The 25567-nt window shown below is 35.1% G+C and overlaps 2 protein-coding genes across 2 annotated transcripts; one reads left to right on the top strand and one right to left on the bottom strand.

The window, feature by feature from the left end:
• Positions 1–6382: 6382 nt before the first annotated feature.
• Positions 6383–9969, top strand: LOC132645856 (phosphatidylinositol N-acetylglucosaminyltransferase subunit P). Its single transcript, XM_060363092.1, has 5 exons — positions 6383–6757; positions 7946–8198; positions 8700–8772; positions 9212–9330; positions 9505–9969. Exons 2-5 carry the CDS (start codon positions 7994–7996, stop codon positions 9624–9626), a joined length of 519 nt encoding a protein of 172 aa, XP_060219075.1. The 5' UTR covers positions 6383–6757; positions 7946–7993; the 3' UTR covers positions 9627–9969.
• A 600-nt stretch (positions 9970–10569) lies between these two features.
• On the bottom strand, positions 10570–16399 carry LOC132645855 (phragmoplastin DRP1E). The gene is made up of 15 exons (XM_060363091.1): positions 16069–16399; positions 15479–15542; positions 15267–15374; positions 14837–14938; positions 14629–14679; positions 14481–14542; positions 13439–13529; positions 13288–13352; positions 12907–13101; positions 12702–12821; positions 12545–12615; positions 11605–11830; positions 11458–11508; positions 11001–11384; positions 10570–10902 (listed from the first exon to the last, which is right to left on the bottom strand). The coding sequence occupies exons 1-15, from the start codon at positions 16198–16200 to the stop codon at positions 10774–10776; spliced, it is 1851 nt and encodes a 616-aa protein (XP_060219074.1). The 5' UTR covers positions 16201–16399; the 3' UTR covers positions 10570–10773.
• Positions 16400–25567: the final 9168 nt, after the last annotated feature.

Below are 25567 nucleotides of genomic sequence, written 5' to 3'. Positions count from 1 at the left end.
TTACTCTGAAGCGGTCGCATATAACATACGTATCATCCGAAGCATATACATAAGCATATATACATACAAGCCGTTGAGGCTGTCATAGCAAATAGGATCGCTTAGACACAAACCACAGACATAACCGAACAGTAGCGACCCACGACCCACATATATGTCTACAGGCCTCTAACAAACACAACAGAATCATATGACGGGACAGGGCCCCGCCGTACCCCTGAATATACACATACATATACATAACGGAAGAGTATGTACCAGAATATGGGCTCCAGAACAAGGGAGCACTCCAAAGCAGCAGAACAGATAACCTAAGCTGTCGGGTCTCTCACACGAACGTCTGCACCTGCGGGCATGAAACGCAGCCCCCGAAGAAAGAGGGTCAGTACGGAATATGTACTGAGTATGTAAGGCATGACATACAACTGAAGAGATCATATCTGAAACAGAGATTACAGGAGTCAAGTATCATAATCGAGAAACTACTGTACCTGTGTAGTACAGAATAGAATCAAACGTTTTCATATCACGTACCGTACCCGGCCCATCCTGGGACTCGGTGAGTGAAATCACGTCATTATGTCATCATGAAAACATGTATACATATACCGTACCCGGCCCGTTATGGGACTCGGTGAATGAAATCATGCGTGCGGACATCATATATCATATACATACCGTACCCGGCCCATTAAGGGACTCGGTGATAAAATCATGTCATCCTGCTTTCATATCATCATGCATGCATATACATATACATATACATATACATACCTTACCCGACCCTCTAGTGAGGGGCTCGGTGAATGAAGTCATACCGTACCCGGCCCATTAAGGGACTCGGTAAATGAAATCATGTGCACATATACCGTACCCGGCCCATCATGTGACTCGGTGCCATAATCATATCATCATATACATATACCATACCCGGCCCTCTAACGAGGGACTCGGTGAACAATGCAGAGGAATACGCACGATAACATATCCTGGCCCGGGCTCAGTGAAGGACATACTGAGGCTTGCACGAACAGAGTAGTGCGAAACTATATGCACGTAAATCGAGACTCAATAGACAAGTATACTTATCGGCATCTGAAGGCTCAAAAATAAGTTTCAGATCAATCCGAGTTAGTATGAGAAAGCTATGATCGTTTGAAGTACAGAACGTTCTACGAACATTTCGAGAGCCCTTTTTGGAAAACCGAAGCAACAATCATATCAAGTACCTTTCGGGTATCGTAGGGGTCAAATCAAATATATCTTTTGGAACCATATGTACGTATCAGAACATGTCAAAGATTCATTGGAACTTACAGAACTCTTTTAGGAACCAAACTCTTTATGCACATCTCATTATTCAATCATATAGTAGGCTCGAACGTGTTAAGCATACTCATACCTAGAAGTACGTGAGGATCGTAGACAGATTCGGGAACATATCAAATAGAACCGTGGAAATCATAGATACGCATCTAACCATATGAAACTACTTATGGAAATCAAGAACGTTGTCATCCTAGTGGCTTTAAGAGTAGGAATTTCTTTGAAGTCATACATATACGTCATTTGCTCATTTCATACAGATCATGCCAAAAAGAAAGAAGGGTAAGCCTTACATACCTTGCCCGCTTTCTACGCTAATCCGAACTTAAGTCTTTGGCTTCGCAAGATCTACAACAATATTCACAATATTCCAACCCATATGCTATGCCACCCGAAATCTTCCAAATGGAATAAGAACAATAACAACACGTTTTCTTCCTTCAATTTCATGAACTTCACCAACAATTCACACACTAACAATATTGTTTTCCATAATTACAATAAGACTATATTCATTTCACATTAACTTCTAAAACAACTTTCCAACCCCCATAACTTCACTAGAATCATTAGGCTTCCATTTTTCACCATAGATTCCATTACAACAACAATCAAAATACTAGATAAAATTAGTTCATCATCATCCCTACACAATACCACACATACACGGCCACACACACACACTACATATACACGGCCACCACCCAACATCCATATTTTCATGAATTTCATTCATTTCCACATACTACAACATACATAACCATCTATAACATATAAAAGAGGATTGATTCTTACCTTTCTCCCTTAGCTTCCTTCTTTGGCTAGAGTTTGTAGCTTGCTAGAATAAATGTTTTTCTTGCTCCAATAATTACTTCACCTTGCTAAGGACCTTCCAATTAGTAGGAAAATAATTTTTGAACAATTTTTTCTCAAGGTTCTTCTTCCACAAGACTTGGCCGAATGGCCTCTTATCTTTTTCCTCTTCTCCAATTTTCTTGAATCTTCTTATGTGGAAGATAAAATAATAATGGACCACCCTTTTTATTTAATTGTATTAAGTCTCCATATGGGCCTTGGCCCATTTATTCTTTGGGACGGCCAAATGGCCCCTTAAGTTTCCAAGCCCATTTTTTTTGTCTTGCAATTCATGAAAAATAATTTTTCAAATCCAAATTTGCCCTTAGCCTTCCTCCATATTTCTATGAGCCATCTTGTGAAATTCCCTTTTTACCCCTAACCTTTCTTAACATTTCCACATCAAAAATTTTCTTAAACAACTTGTGTGCCAAACGAAAATAAAAAATATAGGCTTGCTCTTAACCTCCCGCAATCATCATAAATTATCCGAATGTACAAAATGCGGGATATAACAAGGAACTTGGACGTACCTTTTAAAAACAAAAAGTAATGCATTCCTAATTCTGAAAACTTTTCTTAGCATGGTGGAAAGACAGTTTTCAACAAAGGTCAAAATCATAAGGTCTGATAATGCAATGGAACTAGGAACTAGTTTGATTTCATCTGATTATTTTCATTCTCAAGGGATTATCCACCAACCCACTTGTGTGGCTACTCCACAACAAAATGGAGTGGTGGAAAGAAAGCATAGACATCTACTTGAAACTTGTAGAGCCTTGTTACATCAATCAAATGTGCCCATTTCTTTTTGGGGAGATTGTCTACTTACAGCTACTTTTCTCATTAATAGGTTTCCATCTAGGGTCCTTAACTTCAAAACACCCTATGAAATTCCTTATAATAAGAAACCTTCCTACAATTTCATCAGAAACTTTGGTTGTCTCTGTTATGTGTCAACCCTTTCCATTCACAGAAGCAAAATGGATCCTAGAGCCATGAAGTGTATATTTTTAGGATACCCTCCAAGAAAGAAAGGATACAAAGTTATGGACCTAAACACTAGGAAAATTTATGTTTCTAAAGATATCATATTTCATGAATCCACCTATCCTTTCAAATCCACATCAACTGATTCTACAACAGTTGCTTCACCACAGAATCCTGAAGAACATATTTTCCCATGTAATTCCTCTGATGATGAACCAGAACCAGCTTCACCTCTTCCTTCAACATCACCATCTCGTGAACCAGAAAATACTCCTACCCCTCCCACTTTACCTTCTGCTCCACATTCAACTCCTATCACTCAACCACAACAAATTCCTGCCACTCAACCTCAAGAAATTCCCACTTCTTCCAGACCAGTCAGAATACACAACCAACCTAGATATTTAAAAGAGTACATTTGCAACAGCCTTTATCTTACTGATCTGACCACTGCCTGTTTCACCACTCCTCTCCAACCCTCCATTTTTTTTTTCAGCACTCACACATTCAAACCAACAACTTCTAAATTCCATTTCAAACATCACAGAGCCTTTAAGTTACTCTCAAGCTGCTGCACATCCGGGTTGGCAGGAGGCCATGAAAACTGAATTTCAAGCTCTACTTTCTAATCAAACTTGGGATGTTGTTCATTTGCCACTTGGATGCAAAGTTTTGCCTTGCAAGTGGGTGTACAAAGTCAAGCATAAATCAGATGGCAGCATTGAAAGACTAAAGGCTCGTTTGGTTGTGAGAGGAGACATTCAAAGGGAAGGGATTGATTTCACAGAAACATTTCCCCTGTGGTCAAGATGACCACAATCATGTGCTTATTTGTTGTGGCAGTAAAGAAACAATGGTGTATCTCTCAATTGGATGTAAACAACGCTTTTCTACATGGTGATCTACAAGAAGAGGTTTATATGAAATTCCCACAAGGTATGGAACCATCAGATCCTAGGCTAGTTTGCAAGTTGAAAAAATCACTGTATGGGCTTAAACAAGCCTCACGACAGTGGTATGCAAGGTTGACTGCTGCTCTAAACTTCAAAGGATACATTTCATCTCTCAATGACTATTCCCTATTTTTTAAGAGAATTGGGGATCTGATTTCAATAATTGCGGTGTATGTTGTTGATATCATTTTGACAGGGAATGATCCCACTGAACTGCAGCTATTCAAGGTGTTTCTAGATCAAGAGTTCAAAATAAAGGATTTAGGAGATGTGTTATTTTTTGGGTATGGAAGTTATACGAGAACTAACTGGAATGATCCTAAGTCAGAGGAAGTTTACCTTAGACTTACTTGCTGAGTTTGATTGTCCTGATTCTCCTGCAGTTTCCTCTCCACTTGATTCTTCCCATAAGCTCAGAGCTGATAAAGGTGATCTCCTACCCAATCCCACCATTTATCGCACACTTTTGGGGAAACTCAATTTTTTAACCCATACACGCCCTGATTTATCTTTCACTGTTCAACACCTCAGTCAGTACATGCAAAGTCCTCGAATGCCCCATTTCTTAGCTGCACTTCGAGTCATTCGATATTTACGTTCTTCTCCTGTCCAAGGGCTTTTCTTTTCTGTTAATCCCTCTTTTCAGATCCTTGCTTTTTGTGATTCCGATTGGGGAACATGCCCTGAAACCCGCCGGTCTGTTAGTGGTTATTTCATCAATATTGGGGGTTCCCCAATATCGTGGAAATCGAAGAAACAAACTTCAATTTCCCTATCATCTGCTGAAGCCGAGTATCGGTCTATGCGCAGAGTTGTGCAGAATTAACTTGGCTTGCTCGTCTTCTCGAAGATCTTTCCATTTCCCCCTCTCTTCCCATTCCAGTTCATTCTGATAGCCAATCCGCGATCCACCTAGCTAAAAATCCCGTCTTTCATGAATGAACAAAACATGTAGAAATTGATTGTCATTTTGTTCGACAACAATTTCTCTCTGGTTTAATTTCTCTCAATTTTGTTCCCTCTTCATCTCAGTTAGCTGATTTATTCACTAAACCTTTGGCCGGGCCTCCTCATCTATCTATCCTTCGCAAGTTTGGTGTCTCGCCTTTCCCCTCCAACTTGAGGGGGTGTTGATACCAATTATCATCATCCATTAGAGATGGATGAGTTTGAGCGTACGAAGAAGAAAGAAGACAATTCGTGTCACTTTGAGCTCCAAAATAAGCAATGAGCTGTACAGTGAAATAGACAGCCATGTGGAGATAAATGAGCCATTGATTAAATGAAAATAGATTAATCTTGTGCGTCCATCTTTGTACAGCTGTTGTACTGGAATTAGATTTATTACTTTTGTAATTATTTTATTCATGCAATAGGAGATAGACAAGTGTAGAGAGTTTGTTAGAATTAGATGCTTTTCTTTCCTATGTATGATTGTGTACAATGAATAATTAATACACAGAAAATTCTGCAATTCTCATCATTCTCATTATTTCATTCCCTTTAAAGAAAGGATCTGTCTCATTTGACACTAGTATTGATTTATATGTTCTTTTTAAAATTTTAGCCTCTTCCGCTCCATTTTGGACTCTGACGCCTCTTCTCCTCCCGTCTTCATACCCTTCCGTTTCTCTTGATCAGAGTTCGATTCTCACTTCTTTTACGGTATTTTTGCAGCTATTCTTGTTTCGATCAGAAGTTTAGTAGTGTTTGTGCTATGATCAGTTTCATTGGAAGTTTAGCAGCACATCTTGTTACACAATTGACTAGTAAGTTCTATTCCTTAATTAATTTCTCTAAATTGGTAATATTAGAGACCTTTAAAGCTGTAATGAATAATACCTGAAACACACTCCTATATAAGTGTAGATACGTAATTTTGATCCTCCCCAGATATTTCACCTCATAGTATCTAAATATTTCTTTTAATTTTATTTTTCTCGATGTGTCGATTTTATTCTATTCTATTTTTTATTTTTAGTAGGCTTATTTGCGAGAATCAAAAGAAAAAAATATTTACTATTTTCAGAGTACAAATTTTGTGTTTTAATGAAAAAAATTATTACAAGATATGCTTTATAGGATTTAATTTTTCTTATCCAGTTATTTATTTTAGATAATACTTTTTTTTATTAGTTATATAGGAATAGTTATTAATTATTTTTGTTTTAAGTTAACACAAAGGGAAAATGGAAAAGATGACAAAAAGGGGAAGATATTTCCCTAGATTTAAGCTTTCTAAAAAAAAATAAAAGTGGACACATCAGCATAACAAATGGGGATCATCAAAAAAACCAGTCATCAAACAGACCCATAAACGCCACCGACGTCTTCCCCTGTTCTTCGTCCAAACACGACCTTTTAAATACCAAAATAAACCATCATCGAAAAAACAAACAACAACAGGCATGAAAACCTAGAAATTCTACCCTTCATCTCTGTTTTTCGGTTTAATTTTTTAGCTAGAATTGTGGGTTTGAATTCGAAATTAACCATGTCGAATTCAGCCACAGATTTGGGTTAATTCGTTGGGGTTTCGCTTTTTTTTTTTTTTTTTTTTTGTCGAGGTCGTCGGATTCCGGTCAGGCATTGTTTCGGCCCTATTAGTAGATGCAAAGTTGATTCAATTTGAGGTCCATTTCTAATTCCTTCACTTTGATATTATCATTTTCTTGAATGGATTTGTGTCGTTTATCATGAATGTGTTTGGTTGGTGCTAATTTCATGACAACATGCAATTTGCTTTTGATCTTATTCTGCTCACGTCTCAGTGAATTGGTTTTGGAATTAATGCATATTGTAATTAAAACTCAAGTGGTACTTAGATATTAGTGTCTTATTATTTGACTCACTCGGCTGTCATTTGGTAGTATACATTTTAAATGGGCTACAGTGGGTTAACTTGAGCATAAAAGGATGGATTTGGGCTGTTGGAAGGTTGACCATTCTAAATCATATTTTCGGGGCTTCGTATGACGTATTATTTTGTTCTTTGATACGTGCTAGATCCGATTTAAGCATACGCAAATTGGACATTAGGTAGGCAAATTCTAGGTCCGTTTATATGCGTGCCTGCTTTATTCGTTTTTTTTTAGCACATGTATTCATTCTTGGGTGGGATGTCCCGGAAGAAAATTAATGTAAAAATGAAGGCCGTTCGTGGAGAAGACCCCGGGACGTCGGGGATAGCTTAGTATAGTTTAGCGTAGTGTATGATAGGTTAATTTTCTCTCATTTTTCTGTTATTTCGGGTTATAATAATTTAGACTTTATTTTCAAGCTCTTCTCATGTGTGTGTGCTTTGTTTGTTTTATGTGAGTTTATGTGATTGAGTTTTCGCTTAAGCCAATACGAAGTCAACAAAGCTACCGTGCTTGAACCACAGGACTCGAGGGATGCCTCACACCTTTCCCTAGGTCAACAAAATTCCTTAACCGGAATCTCTGTCGCTGATCAGTTTTAGAGTCAAAACATGTTCTTAAAGGGATAACTATTTTAAGGTGACTTGGCACACCGAAACCCATTGTCAAGTGGCGACTCTTGTTATTTTGAAATAATCCCTTTTAAAACACATTTTGGTCACTTTCGATTTGAAAACCCTTTTAACATATAAATTATTTTTGTGTGAAAAAAGGGGTGTGACATATATAAGGATGAATTCCTGGTAGCTAGCTCCTTCCATTCCATAATTTCTAGAACTAACAATCCTCATTGTTGTTATGCTCTGAGTTGCTTGATCGGTGTTTTCTAGAAATGGCTTAATCCTGGAGGCACCGTGCACTAACATCTCTGCTTTGGGTGTTTTGGCATTGTTGGGACAGGTCTAATTCTTATTCAGAGGGACGCTTTGGCCCTTCTGAAATCTTGTGATGCTGGAAGATAAAGGTTGGGAAGATCCTCGTTCCGTTAATAGCCCTAGAAGGATCTTGAGTTTTTCCAAAAATAGGAAAGCCACTGTGTTCTTTCCAGATTCAGATGATAGAGGCTCTGGATTTGGTGTTTCTGGAGACCAGGGACCCAAGACTTCTGAAGTTTATGGATTTGTTGGCTCCATTACTACTGTTGTTGCTACAGGTCTATCCATCCCCATTTTTAAGAAGCATAGCTTGTTACTTAGAACATATCCTATGTTTGAATATGATGTGTTTGCTTCTGATTTCATAGTTTGGCAATACAGTTGAATTTGTTACTGTTATAATGTGATGCAATCTTCTTTTTTGGAAATGCCCATCATGGCATGAAAGTTACTTAATTCTTATCTTTTGGTTCCACTGCTTCGCCTTCCTAGAAATGCTTCTGCCCAGGCATCACCGTTATCTGGATAAAGGGCAGACTATGCTAACTGATTTTTCTTGGGAGTTGAAATCTCTGGATATATTACTCTGCAAATATTGAAAACAACAGATGCAAATGCTAATTTTGATTTTTCTACAAGATGTTGTCTGTTAGCTTACATATTTTGTATGTATGTCTGCTGTGATTTAACCTAACTTCGCTGATACTCCAGTGGTCACAACGGTCATTTGATTTCATGCATACGGAGTCTGATTGGTTTCTATTATTTTCCATGAGCAGTTATTTTTCTGGTGTGGGCGTATCTTCCCGAACATTGGTTGCATTCTTTGGGAATTGTTTACTATCCAAGCAGGTAAACAAGACGTACTTGCAGGCTTGTGTCATCTTTACATCTTGTCTCAAAAAAAGCCTTTTTTAATTAGGAGATATTATTAATTTCATGGTATCATAGTCCAAATTTACTTACCTGGCTTGTCTGATGGTTGAAGCTTAGTTTATTCCAATGTTTGGATCTCTTGTGGCGTTTGGTTGAAAAAAGTTGGGATTTTTTAAAAATGTTTTAGTTGCATTTCAGAGATTGATATATTTTGATAGATATGCTCTTTAGTTGCATTTCAGAGATTGATATATGTTGGTCCAACATTTTAGAAATTTCAACTGCATGAAAGGGACTTAAAGCATTTGCAGAATGCTTGAGAGGAAAAGAATTTTCTTGGCAGAATAAGCTGGTTACTTACTAATCGTCACAAGATATATTTAACATCCTGTTAAATTGTTGTTCGTTTTTTCAGGTACTGGGCATTAGCTGTGCCAGCTTATGCGATGATGACTATAGTACTAGCTGTAGGATTTTACATTGGTCTCAACTTTTTGGCTACCCCTCCTCCAACTTCTTTCAGCATGATATATGGTAATTGTAACCTGACTTTCTGGTCATTACAGTTGAAAGGATTTTCCATGTGTTTCTGTCTTGATGCATGTAAAACACAAATTTAGCATTGTTCGTGAGAAAATGTTATGTATAGTTGTTTTTACGTAATGGTGGGGTCTAGCTCTTAATGTTTGCTTTCGCTCTATTCTGCAGATGAATTCACGAGAGAACCTTTACGCAATGGGCCTTCAGTGGACAATGATGAGCAACCTATAGAGCCTATATCTGATATTCGGATTGATCAAATTAATGACCTCATGTTCAATCCAAGATGAGAAACAATTATCAGTTTCATTTCCTTCATTTATCAGTTTCTCTTTGATTCACCCAATTTAGGTACTTGGACATTAAAAGTAATATAGATGTGGCTTCTTCTATACCTTTTTGACATCCATGTATCGAGGCTTAGAGGTACTCATTTGCTTCCATCTGTGTAATACCAAAAAACAGATACAATGGAAAGCAAGGTAGATTACTGTTGGGGGAAGAAGATCAATTGACTAGACACCTCCTACCCCCCTGCTTCTTTTGTACTAAACATGCTGCGAGTCAGTTTTCCTGTATCCATTGTAATGATGGCAAGAGTTCAATTAAATATGGAAAAAAAAATAGCCTGTACTTTGTATTGTGTGTTGTGCTCTCATTTTGATTCTCTGTTATGTTTGATGAGTTCTCATCTGTAAGTTTCTTGACACTAATCGGTTAAAATCTTAAATTCTGGAGAGTGACAGAGAGAGGTCATTGAACTGAGTTCGTTTCAATTAGAATTCGTGTTTGTCCAAAGCCAAATTTGTAAACAGTATAAGGCCACACCCTTGATTCTCAGCTTGTTACATTAATGTTGACTGAAGTCATTGTTGCAGTGAGATTAGTGACCTGAAAATAAGGTAGACTTGCTACAACATTATTAAAAATACTCTTCCTTCACATTATCAGGACATATGAGTGAAGTCATTATTTTAGTAGACAGATTGGTATTAGCGGAAGCTTTTGCAAAGTTTCTCAGAGAGACCCTCATAGCATAACGGAAGAATCAACTGTCGGCGGAGATCAATTCTCCTTCTTTGATTGTTTTGGTAGAGTATTTTCCTTTGCTCGTTGGTATTAGCAAGGTGTTTACTGTTTAAATAATTGACTACAGAGTTAGAGGCGCCTTATTATCCAAGTATAAGTAGATAGGATATCAATTCAAGTACAAAAAATGGAGGAGCCTTCGCAGAAGGGCAAATGGAGATATGGTATTACCTCAGTTCACAAAATACATAATGAAGCAACAATTCATTCCAAGCCAAATAATGCGACAATAAATTCTACAACAATCAAAGAATTTAGGCTGTTAAACGTTTGAACAAGCAGCAATATCGATTCACCCAAGTCGTGAATTTTGTGGTAAGGCATCATAGAATCAAATATCGCACTATCTCATCGTACCCATGCTACAGAATCAATCTCATCTCTTGCTTTCTTGTACAGTTCAAGCCTCTTGACACATTGCATTCTTCTCTCCATCAATGCAGGGTCTTCATCTAACAATTCTGCAAGTGCCTTCCCCTGATAAACATATTTTCATATTTAAAAAAAAAAAAAACTGTCAGCACTCGTACAATCGAGAAACCACTAATTCGGTGGGATGAACACGGAGATTGTACCTCTTTCCTCCCAATCTGAGTGTAGAAGTAGTTTAACAAAGATTGTTTGGCCTCCTTCACTTGACAATAGACCACTGCTTTGGGGAGTGTGTTCCTCAATGTATCAGACACCATATTCACATATGATGATACATTTGAACCTATCCGCCGAAAGTGATTCTCTCCATACCGGTCTACAGCAGCAGCAGCTTCCGGCTTTCCCCCTTTCTGGGGAGTGTGTTCCATCTCCTGAGGTAGTTTTCTGAAGAAATCCACTGTCAAGTAAGCAGATTCCATGTCCACTAGTCTGACTACCGTCTTTTTACCTTCATCCCGAAATTTTTCTAAGGCTTCATTAGATGCTGCAGCTATTGCAGATTGCAAACTGGGAAACCGCTTCAACTCCTGCTCCTCCAATACATTTAGAAATAATACGAAAAGGGAGAAGGGGTTAGGTAGGAAATAAAATTTAACTCACCTGACATTCTCCCATAGATTTTCTTACTAGTTCCTTCAACACAAAGTGAACCTGATATGTAGTTTTGAGGGTTAGTTGTATGGAGACTTCCATTGATAAGGAGCATTAACCATTTTTGACACTGATAAATTTTGAATAATTACTTACAGCATCAACAGAGGCTTCAGCTGGGCCTCTGAAATAATTTAAGGCCCCGTCAATGAGCCGTCTATAACCTTGTTCAGGTGCTATCAAGTGAGGCTGGTAACCATCTGCCTCTGAAACAACTTTCCTCACATTTTGCACAGAAAGATATCGGTCAAACGGGAGTTTTCTCAAAGCAGCAGGTAGTTGGTTGTCAAAAACTCCATAAATTCGATCACCACCAGGTCGACTGATTGACAAGAAGCGATAAATACATGTTAACTATAGTGTAGGTGCAAACCAAGCTATAAACTAGAAGTAAATCTTGAATCAGAGTTTATCCCTTACAGACAAGCTAAACGAGTGTGACGTGTCTACTATAGACCTTTTTGATTTTACAAGTCCTCAAGAGGGAAATTTCTTCAAATTCCTTGCGGTTTATGGGTGCTATGTCACTTTTGGTGGTCTCCTTTCACTCATTGCCAAAAACTTTCAACTCTACTCCCAGTTGTCATTTCTTAGATAGAATTCCATACAGAGACAAAACCTCCTCCCCCCCAAAAAACACAAAAAGTCCAGTATATAAAGTCATGAATAAGTTCGAAAAATGCCTAGTGAAAACCCCGCAAAGAACAAACATACACTCAACATGTGTCGCTAATTGATTTATTCCCCTTGTGCTTTGGTCTCCACTATGGTTCCTTTTGATGTACTTACAATAATGGTAGATAGATATGTGTTACATTCGGTGGTCTCTTTTCACTCTTTTCCAAAAGTACCCATCTGCCCCCAAGAAAACCAAAAAAATCCCATACATAAAGTCATGAATAAGTTCAAAGAATGCCTACTGAAAACAATCATAAATGACGAGCATTAAGCTTGCCACAATATGGGACTAGCAAGTCTTGGCCTAGTTTTCCTATTTTTGGAAAATTAAGAGATAAAAGAAAAGAAATCCACTTACCCTCCATCTAGATGCTCCTTAAATATCTTATCAAAAGCACGGCAAAGTTCCAAAATAGTATAGAGTTGAGCCTGTAATAGACCAGTTCGGTTTCTGAGATAAAGGAAAATCTCTCAAGGCAACAGTAGCAACGAGAGATAGAGAAATCAGAGCTTACGCCTGCATCAACAGCAATAGGCCTTCCAAGGTGGTCCATTTCCGATTCAAGTTCATCTATGCTTTTATTGATAAGTGAGGTGATACTTGGTATTCTTCCCTTAATAAATTGTTCCAAGTGCTGAAATGGAAACAAAATGTGAATATGAACGCTACTTAACTAACTTATTTAGGAATTCCTTACATGAAAAGAAATAGAAGTATACCTTTGACAGTAGTTTTGCAAGATACTCTGAACCCATTTTACTAGCCAGATGCCCATAATCCGGACTGGTAGCAAAATATTCACGCTCCTTTCTTCTTGCATAGATCATGTCTACATTTTTGTTTATGTCAGCTTGTGAACGATTCACAATACCCACCCAGGGATGTTGCAAACGATAAGATCTTCCTTCAAGAACCTTAAATTCAAGGAAAATGAATCAACTACTCGTACAACAACCTGTGCTACCAAATTATAGTATATAAAGGAAACATCGACTCAGAGAGTGAGATTCAGAAATGCTATCTGATTTATGAATCAATTAATATAGATATTAACCAAAATAAGAAGTTCCCTGGTAATATAACAAATAAAAAGAACTCACATCTAGAGCATTAGTGCCTTTGTCCATCAAATCTAGCTTGGTCAACACTCCGAATGTCCTCTCACCTAAATGGGTTGCAATGTAAAACTTCATAATTGATAATGACGAACATTGCACATTCTCCCCAAAACGTTAATGTCAAAAGATATACCTGTTGGGTCCACTTCCCTTGCAAGTTTTATTGCGTCAGAGGTGGCAATATCCTGATTGGCAGGAGAAACTGCCAGAATGATGCAGTTGGGCTACATGAGACGAAAATAGATCAGATGAAGAGAAGTATACAAACCGAGCACATGTTCAGCAGAATGATAGTTCCAGCAGCAAGCCAACTAATGTATGGAAATAAACGCAATAACTAGTAAACAATTAAAGACAACCTATTTTTCACACTGCTGAATGTTAGTAGCAAACCAACCATGCATGAAGATAAATGGAAAAACTAGCAAATAATGTGACTAAAGACTTGGCCTAGTTTCATTCCAATGAATTTTCTTGATGACACAACTTGACAAATTCACAGAACTGACAGCAACAGAAAACCTAGCAAACGAATAATGTGTTCACCAGCTCATAGTCACCAATATAAGAGTAGCTGTTCTTTGGCAGTATGTTCCACACTAACTGAACATTGCTTGGAGATCCAGTCAAGCGAACGACATACTTTACATAATTTATATTCAGAATAATTATTCTGACTGCAAAAGGTATATAAAAAAAGTTTTCAGTTAATCATTATTTAGTTTCTCACAATCTGTGCCATGTAGCATTCATTTCTTCTTTTTTTTTTTCCCCTTCAAATGTACTATTCAAACTGAATCACCAGATGTTAAGGGAGGAATGTTTAGTATATTATCTAAACAAGAGTATTTCTCCCACATTTGTGGGTTTTGTCTACAAGAACAAGGAAACTTCCAGGTAAATTTTGCGAGGGCTGCAGTCATTTTGTAAATGTAGTTATATTGGAAATCTTGGAACTCCTAAATCCTAACTAGTTAAATCTCCAAGCATTTCCACTCTTAGAAGACTAAATCCTACATCACATATATATGGGAAAGCTTTATGCACCATTTGAGGTTTAGTCTCTCTCTTTATGAGTAACATCTCAACAGTCAATGCTAATAAGTATCTCTACTTTTTTTTCACCACAGAAAGAAAATAGAGCATAATCAGAAAGTAAAATTAATTTTCTTTACCTTCTCAACATACGTTCGAACCATGTTTTCAATGTCTTCAACTATAGTCTGAGACTGCCCCTCTGCAGTAATGAGTATTGTTGCATTGAAAACAGCTTTGATAAGACTTAAAAAGAATGCAAATAATGAAAGGAAGCACGGAACATACCAACAGCCACTTTTGTTAAACCAGGTAAATCAATCAGTGTCAAGTTCACCACTGCCAAGACAAACACACAGTATGGAGTTAGCATGATAAAGAGAGAATTTTATGCCCTTTAGAACAGTCACCCTACCGATGGAATGTGGAATAAGATTACTTTTTGGGACCATAAATGAATCCTTAAGCACATATAAAGAAACCATGGACATCATACCATTTGGAGAGTATATGCTCAGGTGGATAGGAACAGGAGAAATCATCTTAGTTTTCCCTGTGATTCGATCAGTTTCATCCGCAATCTCCTTCCGCACCATGGCTGTTAAAAAAATCATAATGAAAACACTTATTTTGTCAAATGAGAATCTAGTACTCATAGGTAAAACTGTTGATACATGTGCTGGAGGGCACACATACATGTCACTTCACATGCGCACACACATTAAGAGTGAAAAAAAGAACAAATAATTGATCGTCTGTCTCCATAACTACTCTTCTATGTACAAGTGAAAATGTTTCTTAGCTATTTCAACGTCATTAATTGTCATGAAATAGTGAAGAGTTTAGATAAATTCAAAAAGGGGCAGGGGAGGATTAAATTAATGCCCCAAAAGTAGAAGAAACAGTGGAGGTCATTTAATATGTACCGAAATCAGTGAACTTTCTTCTCGGCATATGACCAAACTCTGCATATTCCTGCTGTCCGTCATCAGTCTTATGAAGCTGCAGCACCAATGGTCTCCTTGTGACAATTCCTGAATAAATAACACGGACGATTTCATTCATAGCCCAATGTAATTCACATAGTTATGGTAGAGAGAGAAGTATGATAAAGATAAAATAAATCAAAAGAGCTCACCTGATCCACGAGGAAGAAAATCTCGAGCTACTATACTTTCCAATACAGATGACTTTCCAGAACTCTGAATTAATGCAAGTAATCAGCAAAAACAGTATTAGCCTATTACCATGAATGACAGAGGTAAAATTCAAAGTTCCACCTTTTCACAACTTGAAATCAAATCAGCACAAAACCATATTCAAGAATCTCATTTCCTTTGAATTCACAGACAACAGCTAAAAAAAGTTACTCTAAGAACAATCAATAGCAGAGGTAAAAAAACTAAACATAACCAAAATTCCACCTTTACAGTACTTGAAAACAGCACAAACCATAATCAAGAATCCATGGCCTCCATAGTCGGCAAAAAGTACTAGCAAGAAAAAACTTTTACTCTAAAAGATCAACCAACAGCAATGGCACAAAAATCAAGATTCCTCCATTTTACAACTTAAAATCAAAATCCAACACAAACCCATATTATATAAGTCTCATCCATCCTTAACGAACATGGATCTAGCAATTACCAAGCCCCCCAAGTTAAATCCTAGTTCCAGTATAACCCCATCGGGATAAATGAAGAAACTCAACAAGGTAATGGGACATACCTGACCACCAACAACGGCAACTGAAGGAAGAGCATCCCATAGAGAAGAAAATGCATTATCACCACCTCCATAGTCACCAAGAGCTGTACAAGCTCTTTGAATTCGATTCACCAAACCAATTAAACTCTCCATACTAGAAATGTTCCTTTTCCTTTCTTTTTTCTCTTCTTTCAACTAAGGAAAAATCCTAAACCCCAGATCTGTATATCTGAAGAGAAAAGATTGGTAATTTTAGGAAATCAAGATTTGGAGTTGAAAGTGAAACTGTGTAGATAGAAAAGGAAAAGGAGCGAGAAGGGTCTTTGAAATTTGGACTTGGTTTCAATTTTATTTCTACAAAAAATATAAAAGGGCCTTTGGGTTGTATTGCGACATATGCGCATTTTTGTCCATTGGATCTATGTATGGCTGTTAGGAGTTGTACCTTTCCTTTTTTATTTTTTCAGTAGTCCTACTCCTACCTTTTTGCAACGTCTTGGAAATTTTGAATTTTGAATTATGTGGGTCAGTTTGCTGAAAGTTACTTATAGAAAGGATCCTTTTAGAATGAAAATAATTTTCACCTTAATTTTAGGTGTCAAATCAAAGTTTTGTGTATTTGGATTTAAAATTGCACCTTATTATTTGCAAGTTTTACTTCAGAGTTAGCAGTAATGAAGTATCGGAGTTTTAATCTTCATAAAAATTCTAAGTACTACGTTTTACTACTCTATTATTTTTCTTCTTTTACAATTTGCGTGTCAACCGCTTTTTCTACAAGGTGGGTAAGTGAATTGGAGCTTAAGAAATTTGCAAGAAAATGATTTCTCTCTCTTTGTTTTTGATACTTGATTGCCAGGGCTAGGACCTTTCTCATATAATCCATATTATTATATGTAAACTATAGTGAATTAGTCCGGGCTTCGCGTGGTTATAAAAGACACAAATAATTTAATAAATATTATATATATGGTAACAATTTTCATACCTCAAGCAATATTTACATGTTTAAACCAAACAAAAAAAAAACACACACACAATATTACATGTTGTCCGCAAAAGCTTCCGGATGGCTTGGCTTTTATAAATGGACAATATTTGTAATATTAATATACACATTTAAGTCAATATTTTTATATATTTATTGGGAGTTTCTCCCTACATAAAAAATAAAAAAATACACATACTCGACTGTTTCTATATATACACAGGCGTAAAAATTGATTCCATAGACAAAAAACGTTAAGAATTCACATGTAATCATCTTTTTAAGATCAATATTTATTCTTGCAATTTACAACGACTTTAAAATAAATACGTCATTTCTCAAAGTTTAAAAAAAAAATCTTTAAATAAAACATACATGGGCCTTCTTCATGTATATAGAATTTTTAATATTACTTTATTCTCTCACCCTCCATGTTGCTTTATATTTATCAATTTTCACGCGATGCATATTTTTGGTAGTTCTAAAAACTTAAACATAATAAACACCAAATGGAGGATATTTTTCAATCATTAAATTGTATTCCTTTTAAGAAATCAATTATAAATTTTGAAACTTAATTAGTAGTTAGCAGACTTCCAACTATAAATTACTAATTTGAACCAAAAGAAACTGCAAAATTACAACAATCATAAATTCATATAAAAATTAAACTTAAGAGCCTTCATAGAGGTACGTAGGAAAAAAAAAATACAATACTCACATCATTACGACCTTAATTATTAGAAAAGAAGAGAAAAATATTGAATCAATATATAATTTTTCAAGCTCTTGTTGATATCCACTCTCAAGAGCCTTATGCTTCTTCAAGTGAAACAAAAGCATGATTATAATGGGTAAAGTATCATGCAACAAAAAATATGAATTTTATACTTCAAATCATAAGTTACAAATTTGAACAAAACGAAATTATAGACTTACAACAATCATAAATTCATATAAAAATTGAGCTTAGGAGGCATCATATAGGTACATAGGAATAAATAAATAAATAAATAAATAAATAAATAAATAAGAAAATAATACTATGCACACATCATTACAACCTTAATCATTAAAAAATAGAAGGAAAAATATGTATTGCGCGTTATTATTTGAGGCACGAATTCTTCGCTTCGATTCAACCCTTTAAACAACAAAAGAATGACTTTTCTTTTTATTTTATTTTTTGCACTGCAAGGTCACATACCAGAGCTGTTTTAAAATCAAAGAAAACACTATAAAATTGAAGAATTTCTGTCAGTGAAACGTAAACTTCTTTTGAAATTCATGCACATTCTATGAAAGATTACAAAATGTCAAACATACATGATTTTAGTCTATAATTATCAAATTACAACTAAAATAATTAACTTCAGCAAATAATATAGTCATGTCAATATTGATCCAACTCCTCAAAGTTGAGATCTAAAGGATTTTTTTTATTTTTTTTTAAATTAATTGTATTGCGCGTTATTATTTGAGGCACGAATTCTTCGCTTCGATTCAACCCTTTAAACAACAAAAGAATGACTTTTCTTTTTATTTTATTTTTTGCACTGCAAGGTCACATACCAGAGCTGTTTTAAAATCAAAGAAAACACTATAAAATTGAAGAATTTCTGACAGAAATCCTAAACAAACGAGAGAGAAGAAGGAGTCACAGAGAGAAGGTTCGAGATTGTTATTCCAACTGAAAATGTAAATTCCTTCTTGAAGGAAAATATCTCTGCCTATTTATAGCCAGTAAAATAAACAAAATACATAAAATGAAAAATTAGAATGGACTATCTAACTGATCTGATTTGGGGTTAACTAACTGATCTATTTACATTTGGGTTAAATCTTCTGATTTGCTAAGTTCATGTTGGGCCTTCAGTGGGCATTGGGCCCGTATCCCTTCTGGAGCATGTTTTATCAACATTTTTGGAATCAATTGGACAGTGACTAACTCTACAGTGGAAACATAAAGGCAATTGTACACACAGAAACACAACCCAACCAGCTAAGCTAATTATTTAGAGACCAATTACTCGTTACAGTTAATATAGTATATACAATTAGCTAGGTCCATTCGCCAATCACCAATGAACACAAAAAGGGAAACATTGTGTTCAAAGTAAAAGGATTAAAAAAAAACAATTTTGAGAAATAAAGAACTAAAACTTGAAGATTGATAGTAAATGAAGTGGTGAAATTGGACTATTAATGTTTCCAGCAGAAACGTTCAAATGAGTCCCATCTTCACGATATTCTCAATCATAGGATAAGGTGATATTGTGGCTCAAAATTTGAGTTGTATTGTTCCCAAACTTCATATTGAAATAATGGAGAGGACTTAATCAGAGGTTAGTTAAAATCAATAATGCTAAACCAGAAATTACACACATGATTCGTGTAAAAATTGGGCGAGCCTCGAGACTTGGCATTGGACATGCCTAGCGCGTAAGTCTCGTGAAAAGTGCTTTCGATGTGTGCCTTATGACGTTAAAAACACGAATCCGCAAAATAGTAAACCAATAAGGACAACATTTCATAGTGAAAAATAGAGGTGCATGCTTCGAAATAGATGGGCCGGCCCAAGCACTGGCAAGAACTGGCTGGGTAATTTTGCAATAACCGGCCCAATCACAGGCCCACTTGTATCTCAAATTTCAAATTTGAGCTAAGCCTGTTAACCGGGCCGGTTAAAACCGGTAAACCGGTTACCGGCTCCGGTATAACGGTTGCGAAAACCGTAGTATACTGGGCCGGTTACGTTTTATTTTTCTTGAACCGTTAACCGGTAAATTTTCATTTTTTTTTTATTGCTGGCGAATATAGAAGTTATTGGCAACGGTCCAAATTGATAAAATGGCCGTTAGCAACGGCGAAAAATGTGATTTTTGGCCTCCCCTCCACTCCAAACCCCCAAATTTTTTATTTTTAACACTTTAACCCCTTTCCCGCTCCTATATAAATCCCTCTCCATTTTATTTTCATCCACACCAATTTTCTCTTCTCAAATCTCAAATTCTCTCAATTATTAGCTACTTTAAAATTACAAGTTCTCTCAAATTCTCAATTATTATCTATTTTATATTTTGCAATTATACAAAAACAAAGTGTTGGTGGAGGTTGTGGATTTGCAAGTCTAGCCGCCTTCAATTCAACATTTGTTTTAGCGGAATTTATTTCAGCAATTTGGTACCTTCGTTCCAACTCTATTTTTAATTTTCGCAATTTATTTGCTTGTGATTTATTTATGTCTAAGAGAGTTGCTTGTGATTTAATTATGTCTAAGAGAGTTAGAAGAGGCGGTAGTAGTGGAGAGAGGAGAAATATGGAGGAAACATTTGTGCCGGAAACGGAAGCGCATATGATAGGTCAAGTTGACATTACTCAAAATAATCTAATTTTAGATCATGAAGCATTAGAACACTGATTTGGCCCAACCTATAATGAAGTTGTTGATGATGATGACATTGATGACGAAACACAATCACCGGAAAATCCGATAGGACATACACAAGAAGCACAACAATCATAAACACAACAAAAAACGACAAAAATTCATATGCCAACCTCTAAAGTTTGGAATTTTATGACTAGAGATAGGGAGAAAAAAATAGTCACGTGTAATTTATGTAAAAAAATATTTCAATTCAAGTGTGGGAACAATAAGGATGGGGGAGCGGGTTCACTAAGGACTCATTTATTGACTATACATAAGGACGTTTGGGTAGAGGGAATGGGTCCCGTAAGGAGTACTCAACGAACAATCGACCCGCATACCGGAAAAATTACCGTGTAGAGATAGCTAAAATGGTGGCTTATGATTGTTTACCATTTTCCTTTCCTTCAGGGTCGGGTTTTGTTACTTATATTCAACGTAGTTATAATCCGATATTTGAGGGTATTCCTAGAAGTGTTTGTAGAGCAAATATTATTGATTTATATAAAAATATAGATTTTATTTGCACCATGCACTTAATTCTTTAAATTGCAATGTTTCCCTTACCGTTGATAATTGGGTCATGCAAAAAAGAATTATAGCTTATTTATATGATGAAGGGAAGGGTCGTCATGACAGTAAATTTTTAGCGGAGGGAATAATAACTATTATGATTTTTTATTCAAATTTACAAAAAAAACACTTTGTATTGCTTTAGATAATGCTACTAACAACACAAACGCGGTTGGCCTTATAAAAAGGAAATTAAAACCTCCCCTAGCGGATATTTTTCATGTAAGATGCAGTTGTCACATTTTAAACTTGATTGTTAAAGACGGTCTTTCCTTATTTGATGATCCTATTCAAAGATTAGAGATGCGGTTGCTTTTCTTTTCTGTAATTCAAGTAAGGCTAATGAGAGATTTTAAAAATCAACGTGAGAGTCTTGGTCTTAGACCTAGGAAAATTCAAATTGAAGTTGATACTAGGTGGAACTACACTTACATTATGTTGCAACAAGCATATGAATATAGGATTGCTATACAAAATACTAACAACAATCACAATAAAGAGGTTTCGGAGTAGTTATTTGACAGCGATTGGGAATATGTTTTGGAATGTAAAGAACTTTTAGAACATTTTTATAATGCTACTCTTGTTTTTTCTAGACAATTTTATCTTGCGGTTTCCGGAATTTTAGCATACTTGGCCGAAATAGCTAGAGTTTTATTTGAGTATAAGGCAAAACCGGGTTATCAAGTGGCTATTCATTCTATGAGGGAAAAATTTAATAAGTATTATTTTCCCATACCAACTTTATTCATATTGGGTTCTATTTTAAATCCTTGTCTTAAAACTTCTTATACCATTCAATTGGTTAGATAAATTTATGAATATTTAGAAATTACCACCGAGTACCCATCACAATTTGAGGTTGAGAGAGCCATAGAAATTGAGCTTAAAAAAGTTTTTAAATATTATTCTAAGTTGGAAGAAGGTGTTACTCCCGTTGCTCCACCACCTAGTACTTCTACTTCTCAAAATAAAAGAAAAGGCATGTCGAGTTTAGGTGTTTTTCGGAGAATGTTTTCTTCTACTACTCAAACTACTGCAAACTTTGATGAATTTCACTTTTATTTGTCACAGCTATTGGTGCAAATGACGGTGCCCGAAGTGGATGTCTTAGGATTGTGGAAGAAATTCAAGGTGAATTATCCCGTACTTGCAAGAATGACTCGGGATATTCTTAATGTTCAAATATCAATCGTGGTCTCGGAAAGTGCATTTAGCCAAGGAAGACAACAAATTGGAGACCATAGATACTCCTCATCTGGATTTAGCTTGCAAGTACTTGTTTTTATTCGCGATTGGATTCGATCGGAGCGGCGCAACCACGGGCTAGAGGCGAGGCAAGGTGAAGAGGAAGAAATTGAATTTTTAATAGCAAGGAGGCGGACTAATTTGGAAGATATCCCAATGGATGAATATAATATAGACGACATTAGCGAAATGGTGCTTACAATGTAATTTTATTCTTGTACTACTTAGTTGCAACTCATGTATTGTTTGCAAGTTAAACAAAATTACAACTTGCAAATAAATGTTATCCATTAATGAATAAAAATTATGGCTCATTGAGCTTTCTTCTATTTACTCGTGTTCATATTCTTACTTATATTAAGTTAAGAAAATACCTACAATATACTTAGACTGTACTTATAATATACATCTACTTAAATTAAAAAAATAGAAAGTTATAACTATATATATTTATAAATATACAATCTTGAATTTTATAATACTTATGAGTTTTTAGTAAATATAAAATTTAAGTAATACATATAACTTATACATATATACCTATAATATACTTAGAACATATACCTACAATATACTTAGAACATACTTATAATATACATAAGTTATAAAATAGAAAGTTATCCACATGGTGGGATTATACTGGGCTTGTTGTTGTTGTTGTTGTTGTTGTATAAAATAGAAAGTTATATACTTAGAAAAAAAACAATCTTGAATTTTATAATACTCATAAGTTGTTAGTTATTAGTAAATATATAAACTTAAATAATACATATAACTTAAACATTATATATATATATATACACACACACTTATAGTCTTATGTACATAACATAGCATATATAAACCTACAATATACTTAGAACATATACCTTCAACATACTTAGAACATACTTATAATATACATATACATAAGATATAAAATAGAAAGTTATATACTTAGAAAAAAGACAATCTTGAATTTTATAATACTCATAAGTTGTTACTTGTTAGTAAATATATAAACTTAAGTAATACATATAACTTAAACATATATATAATACTTATAGTCTTATATACATAAGTTATATATATACAAACATAACATAACATATATAAATATACAAACGTAACTTAAGTAATATATATATATATATATATATATATATATTTATAGTAACATAACATATATAAATATACTTAAGTTAAAAATATACAATCTTGTGTTTTTTAATACTTATAACCTGGATATATATAAAACTTAGATATATATAAACAAACTAAGAAACTATAGTGTTAACTTATGTGTAAGATACGTAATTAAACAAAAAATTAAAAAACAAAACATGTTTTTGGGCTAACCAGTTACCGATTTGATAGAAGGGTACAGGTTCCGGCCGGTTAGAGCCAAATCGATCGGTTATCGGTTAACCGGTAACCGTCAACTTTACTGGTTCGAAAACCGGTAACCGATCGGTTTGCTAACCGGAACAGGTTCTGGTTCCGGGTCAACCGGCTTAATTTGAGCTATATATTGCTACTCTAACCCTTTCTTCATTATCCATGCATTTTGTACTTTTTTTTCTTTCTCCCTTTTTTTATTTTTTATTTTTAGTTTCAAGTCAAAGAAAAATGGAATAAAAATTTCACACCAAGAAAATTACAGGAAAATTTTAAAATATAGCCAATCAAAGCTAGAATCAAAATAAAATAAAATAAAATAAGCAATGCATAACTGAGAAAGATTAATTACATGCAAATTATACTACCCTTGACATAAATTCTAACTCCAACATTGCTGTCAAGGCATTTGACATCCTTTGAAATCTATAATTTGATAGTAGTATTATAGAACGTCTCATGAGTAAGCCTTAGATTTTCTAGGAACAAAGACTAGAAACAACATATCATTTTCAGTTGATATGATGAAAGAGGAAATAAAATAGCAGGTTTAGGTAGTTTACGTCAAAACCTTATCCCCAAATTAACGTTTTTAATCTGTCATGGAGAGGGACTAGTTACTAACTCAGCTTCTATATATAATCAGGCTGCTGACACTCTTATCAGCTTTCTTTCGCTAATCAGATGGACTATTCTTGTCTTTCGCGTTTCAGACAAGTAGTTAAAAATAAACAACATATAAACAAAATTAGGCAGATCTTTTTGACAAAACATTACAGTTAACGACATAATATAGGGTCAAGTTGAAGGGATGATGGCCTCTCGAGGCAATCACAAGAAATAAAGATAGTAAAAACAACAAAAATGAAGTAACGTTGGTACGATTATTTAAAATAAATGTTTGGTGAAATTTCTCGTGAATCAAATAGTCAATAGTAAGTGATCAAGTATAGCAGGTCGTATCTTGAAAGTAGAGAAATGTATGAATGACAAATACACATTTTATATTTATTGCTTACATTTGATATAAAAAGCAATTCTATTACTCCTTTCGGGTAAAAAAAAAAGTGTCTACTTAGCCATTTGCACACCCCTTAAAAAAATTCTAACTCCTAGACAAAAATAGTTAATTTAACTAAACTGTCACTAATTAAATAGACATTGAGATTTGATCACATAACACTTAATAGGGACAAATATGAAAAAATAAAATTAATTCTTTTTGATAAGTGGACATTTCTTTTTTACACAAGAAAAAAAGCTAAGTGAACACTTTTTTTTTTTTTTATGAGGACGGAGTAGTAGGTTTTTTCTTGGACAGGTCGCTGCTAAGAGGGGATCGAATCATTTATGATGATGCTACCCAGAGTTTCCTCAGTATATAGCAAATGCAATTTCAGCTGCACATGGAAAATAAATGCCTACTGTACCTGATGTGTCTATATCTTATATTTATATTCAAGTTTGTGGTACTTGATATTTCATATAATTAGCATTTAAATGCCTTGAATTTTTTCTTTTTGGTAACTAATCCATTTTCATTAATCACCAAGTGAATAATTACATAGCCACAGCAAAACTTCCACAGTTTGCTGATCCTGGGTTGACTCTCAAACAAACAGACTACATAACTAAACTATGACAACTAACTGCTATGGTACTCTATGACACTAGAACTTTTTATCCTGTAGTCATAACTTTACCCTGCCAGATGCTCTTATATTGCATATACAAGCTAGTTCCCTTGCAACACTTTCTGGTTCCCTTGCTTTATCTTCAAAGATTCTATTATTTCTCTCTATCGATATGGCATGGACTACCTCATTAAACACCTGCTTCATAATCTGAGCTCGAATGGTCTTCCATTTAGTCATTCCCAGTATCCATTGCTTCATCTGAATGCT

The sequence above is a fragment of the Lycium barbarum genome, chromosome 6 (genome assembly GCF_019175385.1).
Source record: "Lycium barbarum isolate Lr01 chromosome 6, ASM1917538v2, whole genome shotgun sequence".
NCBI lineage: Eukaryota > Viridiplantae > Streptophyta > Magnoliopsida > Solanales > Solanaceae > Lycium > Lycium barbarum.
The sequence above is the reverse complement of the archived record's forward strand: the minus strand, read 5'-3'. Positions and strand labels throughout refer to the sequence as shown.